The 23976-nt window shown below is 40.6% G+C and overlaps 1 protein-coding gene and 1 long non-coding RNA gene across 4 annotated transcripts; one reads left to right on the top strand and one right to left on the bottom strand.

The window, feature by feature from the left end:
• Positions 1–1273: 1273 nt before the first annotated feature.
• On the bottom strand, positions 1274–22927 carry LOC109993460 (equilibrative nucleoside transporter 2). 2 transcript variants are annotated; one of them, XM_065950153.1, is made up of 14 exons: positions 22648–22927; positions 15308–15364; positions 14879–14960; positions 12886–13031; positions 11652–11791; positions 11426–11560; positions 11131–11228; positions 10136–10205; positions 9203–9232; positions 8066–8214; positions 7859–7964; positions 6665–6750; positions 6302–6501; positions 1274–4864 (listed from the first exon to the last, which is right to left on the bottom strand). In XM_065950153.1, the coding sequence occupies exons 2-14, from the start codon at positions 15337–15339 to the stop codon at positions 4753–4755; spliced, it is 1386 nt and encodes a 461-aa protein (XP_065806225.1). In that variant the 5' UTR covers positions 15340–15364; positions 22648–22927; the 3' UTR covers positions 1274–4752. The 2 variants fall into 2 exon arrangements, with proteins under 2 accessions (XP_065806225.1, XP_029135657.2); XM_029279824.2 differs by lacking the exon at positions 9203–9232 and having other exon boundaries at positions 22648–22925.
• LOC136177335 (uncharacterized) lies at positions 5108–6293 on the top strand. 2 transcript variants are annotated; one of them, XR_010664966.1, is made up of 3 exons: positions 5108–5247; positions 5489–5629; positions 5876–6293. It is a non-coding gene; the product is annotated as an uncharacterized lncRNA (long non-coding RNA). The 2 variants fall into 2 exon arrangements; XR_010664965.1 differs by lacking the exon at positions 5876–6293 and having other exon boundaries at positions 5489–5756.
• Positions 22928–23976: the final 1049 nt, after the last annotated feature.

Raw genomic sequence — 23976 nt, 5'->3', positions numbered from 1 at the left:
TCTAAAATTAAGGCTGTGAACTTTCACGTGTTACTTGCATATTATTTAAGGTCCAAAATGAATGCATTAATTTAGTCCCATTCGGTGCACTGTACTTAATCCACAGTAGAGTTTTCCTGCAGCCAGATTGATGGACATGAACGACCCTGTGGTGCCTTTGAGTGGCTCATTTTACTCCAAATAATATAACACCAACAACCTAAAAATATTTATATATAAATAACATTTAAAACCTTGAAATAAAAAATAAATACAATTATGAACAACAAAAATGACACAGGACAAACACCATGATGTTTAAATGCTAGCGGAAGTTAGGTATGCATCACGCTCGGTAAGTATGAGCTCCACTGCAAAGCTGCTTTTTATTTCTAAATAAATGTCAATCGTTTCCGTTTGCTCATAAATTTCTTCCCAATGCAAACAATACACTTTAAAGCTATTACAAGTTAATTTAAGTTTTTAATTTTTAATTTTCGATGTCGTTACCATAGCAACCCTCGAACGTTAGATAGTAGCTACACCAATCATATGCCTTCACATGTATTTGGGTCATGACGTAGGTACCAAAGACAGCAATACAAAAACGGAAATAAAAAAGAATCAAACAGAATAATTATTAAAATTTAAAAAAAAAATGGTTGTCATTTTTATTTATTTATGGCATTTATATTTGTATGTGGGAATTGCACTTGTGCACCAATTAAATCATCCCACCTTTCAAAACAATGCTTCTTGTAAACCTCTATTTACGGGATATACATCGACCCTTTTGTATTTGTAAAAGCCACAATAGTAACTTATTTCATTAAACTTCACATAAAGTACAGGCCCCTAAGCAGACATGTTATCTCAGGGTTACAACTCTGGCTTTCCTGCATTAAGTGAAATCCAGTCTTTTTCTCAAGAAATGAACTTGTTAACACAGGAAAACCAGAGATGTTATCTTGAGATAACCACATGAATAAGTTGATATCTCCAGAAAAGACCGATACTAGTTTTCACAAGCTTCCTGACTCAGTTTGCAGTTTTGAAGACAAACTTCTTCCAACAGGCAGAGACCTCGAGCAGCACCAGAATCATCGGAAACAGCCATCAGCCATCGCATTTTGACATCTACCGAGATGTGGAGAAAAGATGATCTTGTGGAGTGATGTGTTGCTTTTTTTCCAGCAGGTACAATTGGCAAAATGTTGGCAGCATGCAAACTCTTAAGGAGGACATTACATTCAAACAAGGCCAATCCCAAGTTAGCCAGAAACCACAAATCACGCTTGTTTCCAACCATCCATTTATTGACAGTTAAATCTACAAAGATACATCGTCCACATGCACAGGCATGATTTCCCTTTCTGTATCTCAGACGTGGTCGTGACATGTTTGGGGTCTCCTCTGGGTTTGTTGATCTATGTTGCCCATGTTGGATGATTTCCTGCTGCCATCACATTTAGCAACACAAGCACAGACGATTAATCACAAGGATGCAGCCCAGCAGCTCGTAACATTCAATCCATTATGACACCATAACTATTAAGACCAAACTGCACCTATAAACTGGATACTCATTATTTTACATTCTAACATTTTGTGCTTGTTGTGTCACAAAAAAAAATAAAAAATCAGGTTTTGAAGTTCTATAAATTAAAAAATATATCCCCGTATGAAATCACTAACATAGACCTGATGCTGCATTCACAGTCTGCAGGAAATGTGGTTAATTCAGATTCCTGCTGCCAGAATATAGTTCAAGTTTTAGCTTGAATGAACTACACTTTAACTTTGAGGGGACTGGCAGGTCTCCCACAACTTCTTTTCTTCAAATATCATTAGTGATGATGACAACTAAAAGCTCTACGTGTATGTTAAATAACAAAAAGCCATATTTAGTTTGATGTAAAAAATTAAATAAGCGCTATGAACCTCTAAACCAAGGCCCTATAGAAACAAAGTTTAACTGTCTTGCAGCTGGGCGTATAGGCTGGAACAAAAGTATTCAAGTCTAATGCAATATACCCCTAATGGTTCTTATTTTTTTCATCATATATTTTAAGATAATACATAAAAAACTCTAACCCTAAACCTTCTTTTAAAAGAGTAAGACCCCAGGAACAAAGCGTACAGCCTTCTTTTCTAAGTAAACAGACTCCACTAACAGATGTTATTTGACCCCGGCTTCCTTGACTGGATAGTTTTTTTTTGTCTCATTTCGTGTTACACAACTATAAAGTGTGAGCTGAATTAAACTCATTCGCACAATAAGACAAGGCAACCCATCTGGTCAGAGGTAGATAAATCTCACCTGTGGTTTGAGAGGTTAAATTACTGTTTGGTGGATGTAAAGAGTGCCGTGTAGCAGCCGTTTCTGGTTAAATTAACGGATATTATCTGTACAAAAAAAGTGTCTCTACACTCTCTCGCTATAACTGCATGTGTGTTCAGATTGAACGAAAACAACGACAAAGGGCGAACTCACACTAGGCGAAGCTGTACCGTACCCTGCTTAACGACAAGTGAATGCAGCATAGATTAAGCAGACATACCTTAACCTGCTTATTGGAAATAATCATTGACACAGTTTCCGTTTATGTTGCCCCCCTGCCCCCCTGCCCCCCTCCCTCTATTACCCTCTGTTAGGTCGCAGCCCTTGTTTCATTTTGAAGCAGCGGCGGTCACAAACAACAATCTTCGTTTTCATGCAACCTCTCAAGAGAAACTAAAAAATAAGCATTTTAGCAAAAAAGGAAAATAAATCAGTCAATGTGGATGGGGCCAAAGCTAACACAAAAATCCATCTACATAAATCTAAATCAATAAGTTAATTCCTATACATGTAAGAATGTTAAAGCACAACAAACAAAAATGCAATATAACAAAAAGTTGGCAGATTGGTAACAATGTGTGGGGAAAAAAAAGAGAACGAGAAAACATCATATATGAAATACTCAGCAGAATAATTAGTCCTCATTGTAGTGCCTATATTATAAAACATACAGAGTTAGTAAAATATAATCTGAGATGCTTTATCAAAATGTCAGAGCTCAACATGTTTCATGTTTGTATACTCTGCAGCACTTCAGTCGTTCAACCAGCAGGGGGAAGCAGCCGCCTTCAAGCTGAGGAAAATGGAGACCAGAGGGGAGAGGAGACTGGAATTGGAAAATTGCCCTACGTGGGAGGACATGTTATGTGAAAATGGGCGTCTGGGAACACGCATGTTAAAGAACCAGCGACTGAGGGAGACAAGAAAACACAACAGATCTGTGAAGAGTCGGTTTGTAGTCGTTTGGTTTCTTTTGTTTTGTGGTCATTTGAGGCGGTTTTTTCTTCTATACTTTCGCATATATTTGTGTTTTTCTTATGGTCCCTTTGAACCCTTTGACCACTTGGACCAGTGCCTGTTCCCAGTTTAGCCATTCAGTAATCCACCCATGCCCCATTACACAGGTCACTAACTTCCCACTTGTAATTTACAATGACACGTCTGTTTGTCCTACTCATGTAACACAGAACCATTTCACTAGAAAATACTCAAACACTTCTAGGAATGAAAACAAAAACAAAAAAGTGTTAAACTAAACGTAGATTCACTCGGACCATTCAAGCCTTCAATCAAATTTTTTAAAAAGTCTCAAATATAAAAAACACACAAACACAAAAGTGACCAGAATAAGAACTACTTCTGTCCTATACAGTTCTTCTCAAATGCAGCATATTAGAGAGTGACTGAGTTTAAAGGCCGCATCAACTACCTGAGAGTTCAAGAAGAAAAACACAATATGAAGAGAGTTATGGTAATTTGGGATATCATGTTAGGAGAATAAAGTTGTACATTCATGAGAATAAAGTCCTTATATCATTATAGTCGTCATACATTTTTGAGAATAGAGCGTGATGAGAATACCGCTGTAATGTTTTGAGACTGAAGTTTTAATTTCAGGCTGTCATTAGCCTAAATCTCAACTTTATGGGGAATATCAAAAGGACCATCACCTGACTGCCAAAATTAAGTAATTTGATCATCTTGTGACGTTATAAGACACTAAAAACGAGTAAAAAATTGTTTTTTTCCCATTATATAAACATAGACAGTAGATATTTATGGATGAAGCCTGAGTGACGTCAGCCGTCTGTTCCTGCAGGGGGCTGTGGAGGCTCATCAGCAGCAGACGCCATGTTGGAAATCCTGTCTCAGTCTAACTTTCAGTCAACCTAACGACAGGCTGAGAGCTGAGGCGGGTTTTAAGCCTCTTGACGAACCGTTACATCACACCCACCTGTCAATCATGTCAGCTACACGCCTAACTATGGATAACACGTATTGTTCATGAAATCAAAACGTAGCAGTTTTGAAAAAATATTCACCTCCTGTACAGTGTGTGCCAGTGATGACAATAACTAATCAGACCTATTTGTTTGTACCAGGCTGTAAACATGTTTATTTATGCTGTAAAAACTGCTTTTTTGAATGTGTGTGTATGTGACTTCCTGTGTTCCTGCAGCCAGCCTCCAGTGGACACTCAATGAACTGCAGGATTTTACACTTTTCAGTTCAGGAGCTGCCGTTTCTCAGCGTCAGAGTCGCTGGTCGTCGATGCCGTCGCACACACAGCAGCCGACGGATTAACAGAAACACAGGAGGTCGTACAGGAGAGGTTAAGTGATGATTCATCTTTCATCAAGATTCTCCTTCAGGAGAGTAAAAAGTAAAAAGTAAGAGAGTCTACGGGCTGGTAAATGTGTGTGTGTGTGTGATTAGATCAGAGCTCTGAGAGGGAAGGACACGGCGGCTCCGATGGACAGACCCAGAGCTAAGAAGAAGGTCATCAGAGCGCCCGCAGTCTCAGCGTCTTTGGGCTCCACCAACCTGATGAGAGAGAGCACGAGGTTCAGACATAGGAGTGATAGAAGTCCAATACTTTTCTTAAACCTTATTCTTACGCCCCGTTTCTACCAAGCGGTTCAGATTGGTTCGGTACGATAAACATTTATAGGCGTTTCCACCCTCAAAAGTTTGGAATGGTACCAAAATAATCGATCCAGTCTGTTGATTGGTCGAAATAACAGCCACTTCCTGTGTGACAGCGGTAAACACGGACAAACACAAAAGAGTAATTTCAAGGCTGTTTTGTTTTGTTTTTTAGAGTAATGTCAGCGTGTAGCACTGCCCCTTGGACGACCTCGGAGGAGCAGACCTTCCTAGGGATGATCGGCGAAGAGGAGGGGCGTGGAAACTGTTCCAGTCAGTCGGCAAGTTTCTTTGGTCGTCACTGAAGTGTTAGCTTTTTGCTCTGCTTGTACGGTTACGGTCTCATTAGTGACCGAAGTCACTTACACAAAGCTCACAGGAAAGCTCATGATCGATGTACAGGATGGCTGTGACAAACTATACCAAACTGTACTAAACCAAACCCTTTTAGGATACAGGGCTGAAGATGTTCTTTCTTCTACCTAACATAGTTTCTTATTATCTGCTGTGGATTTTTTTCAGCCTGCAGCCGGGAAACAGGCTGTACTGGCTGAGACGTAATCTCTCAGGGCCTGATAGAAGAATGTTACTACAAAGACGTGTGGTGTTGTGACAACACCTTCAAAGCCTCCAGACTCCGTTGACTAAAACAGCTGTGTTTATGTAAGAAAAGTTCAGTGTTTGTCTACTACACTTTACTACTGCCAGAACCTGTTTTTGTAACTGTGCTATATAAAATATTGTGTTGAAACAAGACTTAAAAACATTAAAGTCAAAAAGGTAAACAACAGCTGAAGATCCACCTCTCCTGTTTTTATGACGAGTAAAAAAAAAAAAAGAAGTGTTTTTGTTGATGGAGTCTGGAGGCTTTGAAAAGACGTAACAGCTGTTTCTGATTTTTTCCAGAAGGACCCCACCAAAATATTTTCAAGCCAGCCCCACCCTTCACCTTTCACATCGAACTACACCACTCACACTGTGACACTCAGTCACGCTTTGCTGACAAGTTCCTATGTTTTGAGAATTTATCTCAAACATTGGCTGCAAAATAAACAGAATAGAGACTTAAGTGGGACAACAAACGGTTAAAAACTAACAAACAACTTTTACAGAGGAAGCCATTATAAGTGATACAGCAACAAGAAACTTCACAATTTGTGATGTCTGGTGTCGGTTCATTTTTCAGCTTTTACCTGAAAGTCCTCTCACATCATTTTCCATTCTTTGCTCGCCTCACCGTCTACTTATCGTTGCAGCTCAGATTAAAAGTGAACGTGTGCTGTCGTCAACCTTCTGTGGATCAAACATGACCATGGCAGATTGTTGTGAACTCACTGTGGAGCGTAGGACATGGAGAGGCAGACGAAGTAGCCGCTGGACAGGGAGAAGAGACACATGATGACGGTGAACACAGCGTCGTGGTGGAAGTAGACGGGCAGGTACGAGCGACTCTGGACGTTACAGAGCATGAGCAGAGGGATGAAGACCACCCGGGAGACAACCAGCGCCGGGAACAGACGAGACTCTTTGGACGGCTGCGGCAAAGATGCAAAGAACGAGTTGCACAAAAATTAGCTGATGCCATTTCCAAGCTTCCATAGTGTGTAGTTCAATGTTTTTATTCAGGTTCAGAACAGTCCGAGTCTTAAACTGTTCTGACTGTTACATCGGCCTCGCTTTAAAGGCACTAATACTCACCCAATGTATCCACGTGGTGATGGTCCGACCGAACCAGTCGTTGATGTTGAAGGCCAAGAAGCAGCACGTGGAGATAAAGAAACGCTCTAAACCAAAGAAAGAGAGAAAACTGGATCAATCGAGGTTATTCAGGTAGAGATATCCAGAACATGTAGATATTCAATCAATCAATCAAACACCTTTCAGACAAATTAAATTGCAGTTCAAAGTGCTTTACAAGAGTGCAGAAAAGTTATTGAGGAAAAAGTAGTTTATAAAATCATTGAGAGACTAATACACACCAAATATAAATGAAAAAATAAAATACGACACATAAAAGCAATAAGATATTTAAATTAATACATAGGAGAAGAATATTTAAAATTGTAGTAGGATAAAAAAGACAATACAATAATGATTAAGATTTGAATTTATATAAAGCACTATATAAAAGCCAGACTGAATAAATGAGTTTTAAGACTGCGTTTAAAAATCTCAATATTCTGGGCTCCTCTCAGACCCTCAGGAAGGTCGTTCCACAGTCTCGGAGCATAACAGCTGGAAGCAGCATCGCCAAAGGTTTTTGTCCTGCTCTGTGGAACAACTAAGAGCGAGGAACTGGAGAATCTGAGGGGCCGTACTGGTTCATAAACTAAAATCACATCTGATAGGTAGTCTGGTGCAAGGCCATGTAATGCTTTATAAACTAATAAAGGGAAACTAACAGGCAGCCAGTGTAAAGATTTAAAAACAGGTGTGATGTGTGCCCTCCTTCTGGTCTTTGTCAGTACTCGTGCGGTGCAGAGTTTTGTAGTAGCTGAAGCCGATTGGTTGTGTTTTTAGGAAGACCAGAAAGGAGAGCGTTACAATTTTCAAACCTGCTAGTGATAAAAGTGTGCATTAGTCTCTCTGCTTGGCTCAGAGAGAGAATTAAGTGCGTGTGTTTACATGCAACTGATCCGCCGTGAAATCCTGAATATAATTTGCACCAGCGTAAAAGATGGAGTCAGGATTATGACCTCATGAGGGAGGAGAGATGCAGCCAGCCTGGTCTGCAATACACAATGAACGGGGATGAACTTTCACTCGGGTCAGGTGGCGTGCAGTAGGTGATGGTGGCGGCTGCACTTGTGGGAATAATGGCACATTTGTCTGTATTTTATACTGGTACATTAGTAGTATATTTTGTCCGGTTGAAGTGAAGGCAGCTCATACCCCAGTTAGTATTTGGAAAATATGTTCTGACGTCTGCAGTGACGGCGGGGAAGACGGACAGTGTGACAGTGAACACAAACGTCACGCAGAACGCCATCACCCAGATCTGGAAATAGTAGAAAACAGAAACATTTTATGTAAATGAACCATGAACAACCATCTTATGTTTTGGTGTTAGTTAGTTGAACCTTGAACCAGTGCGCTCACCTTTTTAAAAACCTCCTTCACCGAGGCCTTAGCCGGCTCCAAGGACAGGATGGTGTGCTTGGTGGTGGCGTCTGATATTTGGTCCCCCGCCGCCTCGTCTGTGCTGTTAGCGTGTCCGTTCAGCTTTCTGCTCTCTGCTGCGCCGCTCTCTGCAGGTAAATATGTAGAAACATTTTTAGGGGAGAGGGCACGATAAGTTTTAGACTCTTCACTCGCTTCCTCTGAGATGATAAATTTAAATATAACAAACACAATGTGAAGATTATAACACAGCTTAACATTGGGGAGTGTCCCCCTTTCTGTTTCATCCGGCACATCACATTTAGTTGCTATGGTAACAACGATGCACATGTCTGCTATCACAAGTCACTTCATCGGACGCTGTGCAATGCAACAAAAAGCATCTGTGAGCAAGACAGAAAAAGGACGTTTTCACAGTAAATAATCACAACTTCAGTCAAGCAAATGTTTCCATGAGGTGATCAGACGATCTAAAGAACATGTTAAAAATAAAAACCAGAGTCTGAGCGCTCGGAAGTCCAAACAAAGTGTTGTGAAGGTGCTCTTTGGTGGGGGACACAAGGATTCAAAAAGGTGACAACCCCTCTTAGAAAAAAAGAAAGAAAGAAGTAAAAAGTCTTTATTAAATTGGATATTTTATCATGAAGTGGAGCAGCACCAGCTCAGTCTGTAGGGACTTGGGTTGGGAACCGGAGGGTCAACTGATCAAGTCCTGGTGTGACATAATAATTTTTAATTTGATACATGTAAGTCATGAGGGTTATACTGTAGTTATATTCTTAACCAAGTGAGGATTATAAATGCGTGAAATGTAATAAAAAGGAGGAAATAAATTCAGCTAGACGGCTTATCATAAAATACATGTTTCAAATGATTGTTTCGCCCGTGCTGTGGCGGCCCTTACAGAGTGTGCATGAAATGTGAAAAATACCTGATGCAGAACACACACATGCATGATGAGCACGGACGAGCATTTTTGTGGCAACTTTGGGGGATGAAACCGGAGAGACGTGGCGGCTTCACGGTTACAGCAAAATGTGTAGCTTTTATTTGTGTTTTCTTTTTTTAATATTTGTTTTGTTTTGTTATTATGTTTGAACATGTTTTGTGTCTTACCTGTGTTATATCTCACTACGGTTTGAGATCCTGAAAACAAAGTCATGGAATAAAGACACAGATGCATGCAGAGAGCGGTTTAGATCACTGCTCCATGACAAACAAACAGCTTTATACCAACCAGGATCTAACCGTGCAAGTAAAGTAGACAGGTTCATCTTAGTAAAACACACATGTGGATCTACAGGACCTGCATTATATTCCCCAGCCTTGATTTCTGACTATATCCACGATCCCATCTCTAGAATAAAGGCATAAAGAGCCCCAAAAATAAAACTTAAAAAGTAAGAATGTGCAACTTTTTCATCCAGTAGATTTCACCCCTAAGCACCAGCATTAAACCAAAACAAACTGCTGATTGTCGACACCTCCGCTATTTATGTGTGAGATTTAGTTTGACCGTTGCCGAGTGCTGATGTCATGAGGACAAACATTTACCTAGCAGGAGATAATGTGCTACAACCCAAATACTTCACTTTTAAAGCCACTGTGTCCGACTTCCACTGCTTCATTTTCACATAAAAACATTTTTAACATTTCCTTCAAAAGTAAGAAAAAAATTGAAATTGAAATTTCATAGTTCAGTGAATGATTTGAGTGAGTGAGTCTCATTGGGCTTCGCAGCATTCACAGAGAACAGTCAGAGTGTGTGTCTGTGTGGGTCTCTCTCCGTTGAGTCTAACAGGGTCTGTCTTTGTCCCGGGCCTGTCAGGACTCTAATGGGATAAATGGAGGGGTCAACTCACTTAACGAGATAATGTTCCACTGAATTGATTTGATTTAACGGGACAGAGAGGCAGAGAACCGGCAGCAAACTCAGGAGGAAAATAACACAACAGATGATCACTCACTGCCACACATGCTTCTCTTGATCTTATTTCTACTTGTTGTTAAGAACATCGATTCTGCAGGATGTTAAAGCCAAAGTCTCACCTTTGAGCAGCCCGTCTGTGGTTTCTGCCTCATACTTGTTACTATTGTCCAGATGATAGCGGGCAAATTCCTGCAGGGAAACAACAGATACCACAAATGAGGCTTTAACTGCAGCTGGAATAAACTAATTAAACACATTAAGGCAGAAATCCATCATGCTGTGTGTGGAGCACAAACATTTTGCTTTTTGTGCCGACTTACCCCTCGACGTCCGTCACAACATGCAACATAGTGTGACGAACGCCAGCCTTATTCCAAATGACTTTAACACCTTTTTCCACTTTCACAGATATTTTTCAAGGTTTAAATAAAAGCAATAGAGCGTTCCCGGAGTCGTGAGGTGCTCTCAATCATTTGGGTAAAAAAAAGAAGAAAATGAGCCTGGAGAGTTGTAATGTCAGAGTAAAGAGCGATTGAGACTCTCGTTATCTGATATTGCAAAAATAGTTTTCTTCAATCTGCTTTGAGCATTTCTCCTAAAATAAATAAAAACAGACAAATCATGATAACTGAAGCTGAGTAACAACCCACAAGTGTAACAAATAAAAACCTTCTTCATGGTATTCTACATCTTCATTCATCTTTTCTCTCTGATTAAATCAAGAGGTTTGGTATAATCGGAAGTCTTTAGCTTTGGCTTATTTAAAATATACTAAACAGAAAGCAGCAAAGTGGATCGAAAGTAAACATGTCGGGGTCTCTGGAGAGAGAGAGAGAGACAGAGAAAGGGGGGGGGGGGGGGGTTGCATTATGTAGCATAGCAGACTGGGAGATAATCTTTGTATGATTTTAAAAATTGGAGGTTTTCAGTCTGAAGTCTTATTGAGTCTTATGAATAGTGTCTTGAGATCACTTTTATTGTGATATTTTAACAAGAGAAGATTGACTGAATAGCATCTGTAAGACTGAGTTTAAGGGGCAACAAGTAGAGATATTTCAGTCGAGGTGAGGATGAAAGGATTGTGGGTAATGTAGTTTTTGGAGAGAGGACTGACCAGGCGTGGCAGCAGCATGTAGCTGAAGAGCGTTAACAGCGTCCCCACACATGGCGTGACAAAGTAACCCAACGCTGCCGTCTCAGAGTCGACATCACCTGAGAGAAGAAAACACAGATTATTAAGATGAATGACAACACGTTTCAAAAAGGACACAACGTGAGCTGAGCAGAGTGAGCCGTGTCGTACGGATTTGACTACATGTGCCAACCTTTCAATTTGAATAACTTCTGTTACCAGGCAACAAGGGATAAAGCACACAGTGGTGATGTGAGTGTGTGTGTGGGCGGCTTACTGCCTATGGCTATGAGCATGGCGATGGCAGCAAAGGTCCCGGCGAGGCCCTGCCCACTCATGAAGATGGCGCTGTACTTCTGGGGCAGCAGACCCACCAGGCCAAACAGACTGCCCTGCAGCACCGCACCAAACGCTGCACAGAAGAAACAGACATTTTATTTATAGATTTACAACGTGTTCACTGCTGCCAGCCTCTTTTTTTACTCACACACACTCTGACTTACAGTTAATGAACCAGATAGTAGCCATGGTGACGGAGAAGAAGCTGTCTTCCTCCATGGGCACTTTTACCAGCACAGCCGTGAAGATGAAGAGCAGCAGGATAAAAACCAGGCTCCCTCCGATACGGATTGCCCCCGATATCCTGCAACAGGAACATGGAACATCAGTTATTTAACCAAATACAACATCACACTGGGTCAGTTAGATACAGAGACGTTTTATAAGAAGTGGACACAGATGGTTTTTAAAGTCGAGGGTCCAAGTGAAGTCAACACAGAGGTGCCTCCTAATGGTCTACATCAGACCTATTCAACGGGCGGCCTAGGGGCCAACTCAGGATGACATCAGACTGGCCTGCAGATCAATTCCATGAACAATTAAAAAATAAATAAATTACAACAAAAGAAAAAAAAAAAAAAAAAAAAAAAAAAAAAACTTATGAATGACTGTCATTGTCGCCACTGTAAAGTGTGAAAAACAGCACAGCGCTCCCGTTCAATAGAACATCTTTGGTCCTGTGATCGCAGCCTATCACAAGCCAATACTAACCCTATCCTGAAAACGTCTTGACAGGATGCATATTTTTCCAACTGTTCTATAATCCTCCAATACTTAGGACTTAAATCCAATACTTAGGATTTATGTAGCGGTAAGATTAAGAAGGGAATGCGTTCATTAAGGCTACTTTCTTATTGAGAAGTTATGACTGCAGTTTAAACTACAAAAGGCTTATTTAGCATTCCAAAACACTCATCTCTGTTTCACTGAATTAAGCTCTACTCAGACTGCCGATTCAAGCTGAAACATTTACGCTCCTGTGATGTTTCGCCTTCAATCCGAATGTCGGGGAGGCGTAATGGGGGGAAGAAGTGACCGCCCCCCCCTCTCTGTGCCATTCGGAGGTAGTAACAGAGGCGTTACAGAGGAGAGAGAGCAGAGCCAGCGGTGGAGCGCAGTCCTGTGTGTGTGCATATCTGACTGTGTGTGTGTATGTAGATGCTGTCTGAAAAAGGGGCTTCACAGATGCACCTTTTTTGCACAGTGCTTGCACAAAGCAAGCACTGTGGTCGGCTGACAGCTTGTTTGTCGTGTTTGCTAATCACTTCCTCCCACTGTGTGCTGAAAGTTAAACGATAACTGACATCCTCCTGTGTCCTTTGAAGGGCTTTTGGCACTAAACCCCCCCCCCGGGCAAATAACAACACACTGCCGTTTTAACTCCCAACCATCACTGACCTCTGGTAGAGGAAAGAGTTGAGCAGGGTGAACAGAAGCAGGGGCAGCTGGGACAGCAGGGTCATCCAGTTGTTGAAGTAGTACTCTTTACGGACCACCAACGTGCCGTTGCTCATCTCGGTCGTGTTCAGGCGACCTTGAAAATACTGGAAAGAGACAAGCAGACCCGAGAGAGAGAGATGTTGGGATTATCATTATCACCCCTCCACCCTTTGAAAGTAAAGAACATATTTGACATAACGTACAATCATATGAACATAGCATCAACCAGGAAGTGTCACAAAGTGGTGCAGGAAGAGAGGACAAAATTGCATATTTTTGTTTGGTATGGTGATCGCAAAGAATTTAATCTTGCAGGGTGGAAAATGGACTCTTTTTTCATGGTAAGGTTGTCAAGTGAGAGCCGCCTCCCCCCCTTTCATGAAGAAAACCTTTGTTTTTTTACTAATTAGATTAATAATTGATGTGGTTTCAATAACATAGGACAACATGGGTCTGTACACTTGCTATGCTCTTAAAGTTGTAAGCACACACTTCCTAAAAACATCATTTGAGCCCTCGTACCATTTTATAAACCACCCTTCAAAAACGCTCGTCAGAGTTTGATGCTAACATTAATTCTTCTCTGTTTTTATATGGTCTAAATCGTTCATAAAGTTGATGTGTTGCTGGAGTATTCTGACCTCTTCTAAGCCTTTCACTCTTCATGCATCTTGTCAGTTGGTGAAGTTTGTGCCAGAAAATTCTCTTCTCCTTCTGTTTTTATATCACTAGGTAGATGTTAAATATCTCAGACTGTGAGGTTTCAAAGCTTTTCGAGCAGCAGCCACAGAGCTCATGAGGCGATGCAGGTAACATGTATGTGAAACAACAAACCTTTCCCCCCTGACTCGTGGTGCACACGTTGTTTACACACACACGCACAGAGATTCACATGGATATCCAAAGTCATATGGTAGACCTGCGGGGGGGATTTAGAGGTTCATGTCGGGGTCGTGATCTTTGAAATCCCAACGGCCGAGCTACATACCATGGGTTTTTATAAATATACGCTTGAGTGGTATAAACAGCTTATTGTCTGTTGGACTTATGTCATCCATCCAGCATGTGATCCTCTAAGACGTTTAAGTAGAACCAGACTATGGAAGCCCTTAGGGGACATTTTATTTACTCTGTTTTCACATAATAACGAGACATTTCTCGTCTTATTCTTCCTTTATTCTCGTAATAATGACGCTGGTTTTCCTGTTATAACAGATACATTCATCTCGTTTTCTCAAGATTAAAAGGCTTCTTGATGTTCTCGTTATCTCAGAATAAAAACAAACCAACAGCCAAGTCTCTGTGATAGTCCAAACCGAGACATTGTCCACACTAATGAGACTGTTTCCATGTTTGTTTTGTGCTTCTGCAACTTTTATTAAGTTAGGATCTCCAGAAAACGACAGGAAAAAAAACTTAAAAACTGTCTATTGTGTTCAGTGAAGTCTACATGGTGCAGATTCTGTGAAGCTGTGTCGCTCTTTTAGTACCATCTGTTTTTCACTTTGTGGCGTTTGCATTTCTACTATCTGTACAGTAAAATCGTCCAGCTCTCAGCCTGCACTGAAAGTTGTGAAGTCCACTGGTCACTCCTTGACTTTAAGAGAGCTCCACAAGGTTTATTAACTGAACAATACACCACTGTTTGCTTTAAATGCGGAGCTGCCAGCCTGCCTCGCTACGTCTCCCAGCACAGCTTGCAAAACACAATGAATGGGGAGGAATTTTTAATCGTGTCAGGTTGCGTGCAGTTGATGATGTCAGTGGAAGCCCTCATGGAAATTAAGGCGTATGTGTCTTTGTTTTATACTGAAGAACTTATGCACCTGTATTTAGGATTCAGCCAAATTTAAGATGAACAAATAGGTATTAAAAGTGCGTCTTCTACACCGGATTTTACGGTAAGTCGTCCCTGCTGTCTCAAGGGGTTAAATTATTGCCTTGTGTTTACCAATGAGGCTGTCATGAAGAAGTTCCAGGGGAGCAGCGTTCCCAGGCCCAGGATGAAGAAAATGATCCCCACCATGCAGCCCCTGTGGAGGGTAAAAAAAAGGGTGTTTAGAAACAGGATTTAGTGAATAAAACAGGATGCTGCCAAGAAGTAATAAAGAGCACGCTTGTTATTAACACTGGTAGGATTTAGTGTCTGCACTCAACCAGGACTGGTTATTCAGGATCACAACTTCAACAGGAAACGTTGAAAGGGACTTGGACCTTTATTGTTTTTATTTGAGAGACCATTTAGAAGTCATGCACAGCACGTTATTAGTTACTAACCAAAAAGAAACTGTGGTCGAGAGCAAAACTGAGGGAGGGACTTTGGTCGAGAGCAAAGAAAAGGAAGTGAAAGTTTTATTGTTTTGGACATTTTTTGACTCACCGGTCCTGCGGAGCATCCGTTCGTCCCTTCATCCTGTTGCGGGAAGATCGTTCAAAACTGAAAGGACAACACAAGGAGAGAGTTAAGGTCAGCAACATCTTCACATAACAGATGAAATAATTTGTCTAGATGTTATTATTAAGAGGGCATGAGAAGCTGGATCAAGTCTGTCTAAAGGAATGTCACAGTATAAACAGAGGACTTAGAAAAGTTTGGGAATAAAGGAAGTGAGAGGAGTTCTTCAATCCAGAACATCTGGTCTGTTATAGAAACCTGTAAACTTTCAATTTAACGTAAATCTCTTAAATCTGTAAAGATGAGTGAAAATAGCCCCTGGGTGTTGCAGTAGTTCATGTGTTATGTTTCTCCACGGGGTGGGGGGGTGGGGTGTCTGACATTTGACCTCTTGGAGACTAGTAGGGCGAGGCATACGAAAAACATAAGTCAGAGGAGAGGGATTTCTTTTGGCACTTTGAGAATTCAATCAAATATTCATGTATTGAGCCCAAATGTGGAGAATTAATCTGAACAACTTCAGTTCATAACAAAGTCAACTAAAAAGACCTTAATGTTAACATACTCTCAGCAGCATACATGGGAGTGTGAAACCCAGCACAGTTTCAGCAGATAGCTGTTCATCATGAGTCTGGTTCTGCTTCTTACAGGCATTTTGTTCTAGAGCCCGACCGATTAATCGACCAGCCGATAATATCGGCCGATATTAGCGTATCAAGTGTCTATCCTATCAGCTAATTTTATTGCAGATATGCACCAATTTTCCTAGATTTATTCACCAATAAAATAGCATTTCATTTGAGTTTGATTGTATTACAATAGCCCTTGTCTTTCACCAGCAGAGGGCGTATGGATTACAGCATCGTTACTCTCCAGAGTGTCAAGCGGATGATGTGCTCAGTTACTTTCCAGTTGAGTGACCGTCTTGTCTTCATTATATATATTTTCCCCAAGTGTCTGGTACCTGCATTTGATGAATCAACGCAAAAATGTGTTTATTTATAATCATCTCTAAAGATCAAGCAGAGATCTAAGAAAGATATGGGCCGTATCAGTATAGGTCCCAAAAAAATACCGTATCGGTCAGGCCCTAGTTTTTTCTCGCCACTGAAACTTTGCTAAATGTTGCTTAGCCCTGTGTTCATGATGGATTAACGTTGAGTCTTTGTAACTTAACAATGAGTCAGGTCTTTTACCTGCTCTTTAGGAAAGTGTCTTGAGGTAACATTTGTTGAGAATTGGCGCTATGATACAAATAAAGATTGATTGATGGATTAGCACAGGAACAGGACAGAACAGACCACTGGAATCTGTGTGCATTTCTTTTCTCCTGGAGTCAGCGCTACAAAAAAAGCCAAAGTATAAGAAAAAGCTAATTATAGCACGTTGTTATTGCACTGTGAGCCAGTCTGCTGCCTGTACGTTGAGTAGGTGAGGTCTCTGCCTCCCTTTAGTATTCTTCTAAGAGGCCCAAATACTCTTCTGTGAATCGGCACCCTGCGGTTGGGAAAAGAGAAATCTTTCGTCTATACATCAGTCTGGAATCTCAGAGTCTCCTCCCTATGTACACACAAACACTGATACACATTGTGTGTGAGAGAGAGAGAGAGAGAGAGAGAGAGAGAGAGAGAGAGAAAAACCAAACCCACAGAGTCTCCACCACCACCCTGCGGTTGGGAAAAGAGAAATCTTTCGTCTATACATCAGTCTGGAATCTCAGAGTCTCCTCCCTATGTACACACAAACACTGATACACATTGTGTGTGAGAGAGAGAGAGAGAGAGAGAGAGAGAGAGAAAAACCAAACCCACAGAGTCTCCACCACCACTGAGAAAGTCCTGCCCCACCCCACCCCACCCCACCCCACCCCACCCCACCCCGTCACAGCTGAGCTTCTGTTTAGATCCAGAAGCTAGACTAACATTTAACCTACTTTGTTGGGTCTACACAAGTCCCTTTAATAAAGCTTCATAAGCAAGCAACCAGTTGTGCAAAGTTCAGGCGGTCTACGTAGTTTGTTTTGCAGATTTGGAAGAGATGTGGCCTTTCTGACCAATCCTTATTTCCACTGACACCGCCATTTTTCACAAAAAAAAAAAAAAAAAAACACGCAGAAGATTTCGATCCCATATGTGAGTCAGAGCTTCCTCTACTTCCCTATAATGTGTAAAATGACACCTCCCTTTAGCTAGAACAAAAGGGTGGGAGGCTCCCATGCTTTTTTGGCATTCTGCTGAGATCCAAGGTTGTGAGGCGTATAAGTGTAGGAAACCTGACAAAACATCTGCATTAGCTAGTATTAGCCTGCTGTTTACCTTTAGAGCTGTAACCCAGAAGGAAAAACAGCTGCGTCACCACCCTTCAATCACACATATCACAGGGTTTGTGCTCAATCTAAGCCAGTGTAAAGAGAAGCCTGTTAAATCCAGAGCGAGACCTTGTGCTCCTTCATTGGACATGCCGTTTAAAGTAAATCAGCATGGTCAAAAGTCAAGAGAAAAGCAGCACTAATTTGACAGAGCGGGTAAATCATGGACAAAAGACAACATGATGGGGACACATGGTCATAAAAATGATTTGTTTCATTACACACGTTATTAAAAAAAGAACAACACACAGTGATGGAAGGGGATAAGATTAGGACGGTCTGTGTGCTCGGCAACACATGAATTATGAGGAAAAGGCCGCCTGCTACTTCAAAGCGCTTCTAATATCTAATAGTCTAATAGTATCACACTGTGTATCCTCTCTCTCATCCTAACAGGCCTTGAACAGCAAGCTAGCAACAACTGGTGTGGTTTCTGTGTTCAGTTCAGACATGCTGAAGTCCACATAGCAGCCCGGGGTCATCCGTGGTCATGTTTCGAAACAAACATAACTCTCACTCTCTCTCTCTCTCTCCGTTGGTCAGAAATCTTAAGGAACCCCACTTATAAGCTACTTAAAACATGACTGATGTGTGCATTGTTGTGGAAAACCGAGACATTTTTAACTTGCAGGAAAAATACCCACACACTTCAGAGTTTTGCAATAATGTGTTTTGTGATCTTGCCAATCCTGAAAAACACGTCCTGTGGTGCTAAGTTTTTGAAAGTTGCAGAGACTGTGATCAGATTCTACTGTCACTGTTGCATAAAAATATTCACTTTTAGAACCAGTTTTTTTTTTTTTTTATGAAGACCATGGTGAGGTAGGATATGTTACTTTATTTTAAATTCTGCCACATGTACAGGATAAACAGAGAAATGTACGGCAATTTCCCTCGACCAATGCTGTGAAAAAGAACATTGCAGACACTATTTGGTCCATGCTTTCCACAATGTTCAAAGCGTTAATGCCGTTTGTTTTTTCTTATAAAGAAATGCATGATGGTATATAGAGTGTGATTACTAGGGCTGGGAATTTTTGGGTGTCTCACCAAAACTTTAGATTTTTGGGGTCACAATTCAATTTAGAATCTATTTTGGATTCAGAATAATTCTGGATTCAAAGTCTATTTATGAATGAGTTCATACTTCAGGATCTACTCCAGTCATCTGTGAGACTGGCTGAATTTCTCGCTGCTCCATTTGGCCTTCTACTGAGTTCTACTGAGTTCAATTTTTGGAAGTTATGAATCTATTTAAAATCTCAGAAGATAAGAATCTCTTTTCCCCACCTCTAGTGATTAGTGACCATTGGTTGTACTCTACCTTACTCCATGCATTGAAGCATGCTTGAAGTCTCATTATTTACGGTATGACCAACCTAACTAAACAGTTTAACAGCACTACAACAACATGGTTAATTCTCCACATCATACACTTTACAGTTAGCACTGCAGTGAGGATTCCCGGATTTAGACGAGGATAAAGAAAACGATTTGCTGCATGTTTTGTCTAAAAGTAAGATACGATGGATATGTGCAGAATACAGTAACGTTTATCTTTTAAAACATTTTACTGCTGCACATAAATGTCCTGTTTGTAAAGTAATCGTGTAAGTTTCCCTTACAGTCCTGCATAAGTTCTCACTAGGACTACAAAAGACTTCCAGATATGTTCTGTTGTCTTCTGGACACAGCTTGACAAAGATAATATTTATAGTAAAGAGAGCAGGGGGAGATTCCCCCCCTGCAGCATGTGAATGTAAAAACAGCCTTGTTGTGCATACTGCACACATTGTTCTGTAGAGAGAAGCTCAAACATCCAAGTGAAAGACAAACAAGTTTGTGTGGCTACTTGTTGTTCTTTTGACTTCTTCCTTTAACAGAAAAATACACAGGGTGGACAGGATAAGTGGCCTCATTGTTGTATTACAGAAATCTCCTTTACTCACTAAGACAGACTGTGAGAAAGAAGTCCTGAATGAACACTTCAGGCGACATTTACAAATGACTTCCCTCTTCAGGACTACAACAGAAGCTTTATCATGAAACAATCTCTCCTCCTAACCACAGACTGTAAATCTGACACTGCAGAATCAGATACAGCCACGAATACATTTAAAAAATAAAAAAGTCTGCGTCATCACATCGGAGAACAACACTGAGAGCATGACAGCTCCTTTGTGTCTTATTTTGAGTCATGTTAGTCAGATACAGCCAGTACATGAACTGTACCGTGCCGCGTGCCACGACCAAGGAAGTGATCGGAGCAACAAACTTTACGGGTGAAGCAATGCTTAGGCATGGTACGGATTGCCTAGTGTGAGTGAGCCCTAAGAAGGCATTAAGGGTTGAGGACGTGGAACAGCTGCAAAACACAAGGCTCAAAATGCACAGCACTGGTCCCAGTAACACCAAGACTGGATTAGTGTTTGTGTCTCTTTCTAAAAAAAAAACCCTTGTTCGTTTCTAGACAGCTACCAAAGTTCAATCCTGCTCAAGCCACTTTAACTTAGATTTTCCACTTCCATAATGGCTTCTTATTGGAAGCACTGGAGTGTGTGAGTTACTTAAGTAATTACACACTCATGGATTTTGTTTCTCAGTAACAGAAATTAATCTCCTTAATCTTCGAAATCAATCGTTTTAAATCAGCCTCTTTGTGCTTGGAAGTGTCAACTGAGCGGACCTGGAACGTGGCCGCCTTTTTTTTTTTTATATTCCCGGGAACAGGGTGCAGTCGGACCACAGAAATAATTCCTGGTATGAACACTTTTAAAATCATACTTTATCACAAATTGAAGACACCAATAGCCATCTGTTGGAGCGCAAACCGCTCAGAATAACAATCTGAAATGGTTTAATTCCAGTATCAGACATAAAAAAACAAACATTGCAGCGTCAGAGTTGTGAAAGTCATGGAAAACTTCAGTGGATTTTCTGAAGTAGATTTGATTTATTAAGGTTAACAGTGCGTGGACTTACACCAAATATGTCATTACAAATACACCAGACCATTTTAAAACCTTTGGACTTTAGTTAAGGGTTTTTCTGATGATTGCAGCAATATGTTCCCTGAAGTATCATTACCAAACATTTCCAGTTAAACCCTGAAAAAAAAACAGGTGACACATAACCCTCAGGGGGCTTCAGATTCACAGCTGAGACAAAGACGATGATTCATCCTTACAGTAAGAGATAACAACCACATGCTCATCAGACGGGAGAGACCATGTCGCTGGTTACACCAGAAGAACAGTCTTGTAAATGTTTGGAATTTAAATTTGATATAAGACAGGGTGTGAGTGCTTCTTTATACACACATTACATCGACATCTATTTCCTGATCATGTTCGACTCTTGGTTGGTATTTTTGGTGACTTTTTTCCTTGTCAGAATATTTGGTGTTCAGTTCCATCAGTAAAGCAAGAACAGTGGGGCGCTGGTGGTTAGTGTGCACACTTGTGAGCAGAGGCTGTAGTCCAAAAAGCGGTCGGCTCGGATTCAAATCTGACCTGCGGCTCATTTCCTGTATGTCCTTCCCCACTCTCTCTCTCTCTCTCTCTCTCTCTCTCTCTCTCTGATTTCTGACTCTATCCAATAAAAATCCCCAAAATAGACCAGAAGAACCCAAGAAAGGAGACAAATGTTTATCTTTGAATTGATTTTGTAAAGTTTTGGGCCAGTTTTTTGTTTTTTACTCGTAAATGTCAGTAAAGTATGAAGTATTTTGTTTTCTTGAAGGAAGTTGGGCAACATGTGGGACTATTTCTTAATACACTCATGAAAAGGCCGTCAAACATCTTATTATCTGAGTATTTCAGTGTCTCATTTATATTCTAAATACTTCCCCTTTTCATAAGCTTTAATTTGAGCCCAGTATGACCCTTTTAAACTAAATATTTCACTACACCTCCTATCAGAGAGTCCCCAGACTTCAGAATGAGGGTTGGCATGGTGCTGCACTAACAGGTTTATCACAAGTTCTGCTTCTGTAATAATAATAATAATAATAATAATAATAATAATAATAATAATAAGGATTACAAGGTGCTCTGACACTTGCAGAAGCAAACATAACAACAAAGCAAAGGAACCCAAGCAACAACAAAAAAAACATGACAACAACACGACCCACAGACCAATAACAACAAAACTCCGAAAATTACAACAAACCCAAACAAAAACCCGACCATCATGAGAACCAAAAAAATCCCCAGATGTCAAGCAACAGAATAACTCGTAACACGGATGAGACACCAAACCAACAAAACCACAACCAACATCAGAACCCGAACACCACAAGGATTCAAGCAACATAATGACTGTAACCATGGCAACAAGAGGCCAATTAAAAGATAAACAATCAGAATTAAGATAAATAAGAAGAGATATAAACAATAAAGAGTGGCTAGAAGCTATGAATCAAGATAAGAGAGACAAATAAATAATACAATAATAAAAAGGAAATATTCTAGTGAAACATGACATGTCAACACTACAGTGTTATACACTTTCTGTCTTTTGTGTTAATAAAATATAATATATTAAACTGCGTCAGGTTTAGTCGTAGAGTTAGATATTTAAGTTTCCGGCACTGTTACTGTCACAAACACAACACCCACTCAAACAAGACGTCAATGGATATGGATGGAAAAAAATGAAACACAGGAAAACACAGGAGTATTAATTAAGCAAGGGGCTCGTGTTGGGAGTTTGGACATACCTTACACCTGTTCTTATCTGTAAATAAACCGATTGACGCATTTTAAAGACACAAAATAAACCGTATTGTGAGAGTAGAGGAGGAAACCAGAGCCGTGTAGTCCTTCATCACCCAGTTTACAGGAAACACCTACACTTATTCATTTTAAAAGGAAATAATAACATGAAACACGATGAAGCCCCTCCATCTGCGAGCATCCCTTCACAGCTAGCTTAAAGTGACAGCAGGACTCACCTTGGGAGAGAAACACGTCGGTCACTGTATTTTCATCATGATCCAGTTAATTCAATTCAAGCACGTAGGTGGACTGCCCCCCCAAAAAATGGGAAAAAATTAAGTTAAGTGTGGATGTTGAAGTCAATTCGTCGTCCATAGGCCTACACGTGGCGGGAACATGCCTCACGATAGTTTACAAAGCAGCTTGGTGAGGTAAGCTCAACGGAGCACACAGAGCGAAACTGCACTTCCGCTGTCTGTCTAAAAGCCTAGATTGTAAGGCTGCAGCCTGGCTGCTCTCGTCTGGCTGCTCTCGTCTGTGTCTGTGTGCCTGAAGCCGAGCCCCCTGACCTTCTAATTTTCAACATAAAGCTCCGGAAATAAAAATATATGTAGTGTACATGTGATATATTACAAACATACTAGGTGCTTATATATGATGGAGGATTAGAGTCATGTTAAAAAAATATTATTTTTTTTAAATTTCGAGATTAAACTCGTAAATTTACGACTTTAATCTCGAAATTAAAAAAAAAAAAAATGTAACGTGGCCCTAGTCCTCCGTCGTACTTATACATTCAAGACTAAATAAAAAATAAGCAATTTTGCCATTCTATATGTATATGTGCTTTTTGAGTTATGTATAAACACAGCTCAATCAGCAGCGTTGGTTCAGCTGTTGAAACAAACATCGCTCTAACTCTCCTCTCTGCGTGACTCATTTCAACGTCTTTTCATTCATTCATTCATTCATTCATTCATTCATTCATTTGGGCTTCTTGTAAACCTCGGGCGTGTGACTCCATCTTCTTCACTCTTATCTTCTTTTGGCGCGGTGGTAATGTTTGAATTAATGGATTTTCTTGGCTTTTCTTTCTAGTTGAGTGTTTTATCCCAGCAGCAGTGTCTACTAGAACTTTTACTATTGTTTTGTGTTTTAATTACTTTTAATTTTTGCTTTTACGTGTCTTTATGATGTTTTGGATGTAATGTATTTTGCCTAATTTACTGTACAGCACTTTGGTCCGCCTCGGCTGTTATAAATGTGCTGTATAAATAAAGTTGACTTGACTTGACTTAATCATAGACTGTAAATATTAATTAATGCGCGAGTTTGTAAACTGCTTCTTGACCCAGCGCACTTGCCGTTGTTAATTTCTGGAGGAGAGGGGTGCCAGAGCACATGAGACGAGAGAGCGTCAGGATGCCCCGCCCTCTTTTTTTTCACGGGTTTTTTGTGACAGCAGGTGCCAAACATAGACTGTAAAAATAACCAAACCAACCATGATGCCCAACATCCTCCATCCCCTCCCCCAGTTTTTGGGTTCGTCTACTCCTCTACTCTGT

The sequence above is a fragment of the Labrus bergylta genome, chromosome 22 (assembly GCF_963930695.1).
Source record: "Labrus bergylta chromosome 22, fLabBer1.1, whole genome shotgun sequence".
NCBI lineage: Eukaryota > Metazoa > Chordata > Actinopteri > Labriformes > Labridae > Labrus > Labrus bergylta.
This window is presented reverse-complemented; position numbering and strand designations above follow the sequence as displayed.

Excerpts from the sequence above, each read along its gene's own strand:
- LOC109993460 (XM_065950153.1), bottom strand. The coding sequence starts at position 15,339 with ATGAAGGGACGAACGGATGCTCCGCAGGACCG. Across the intron at positions 11,561-11,651 it reads TACTATCTGGTTCATTAACT|CGTTTGGTGCGGTGCTGCAG; the intron begins GTAAGTCAGAGT and ends TCTTCTGTGCAG. Across the intron at positions 8,215-9,202 it reads CGTAGTGAGATATAACACAG|AGAGCGGCGCAGCAGAGAGC; the intron begins GTAAGACACAAA and ends ATTTACCTGCAG.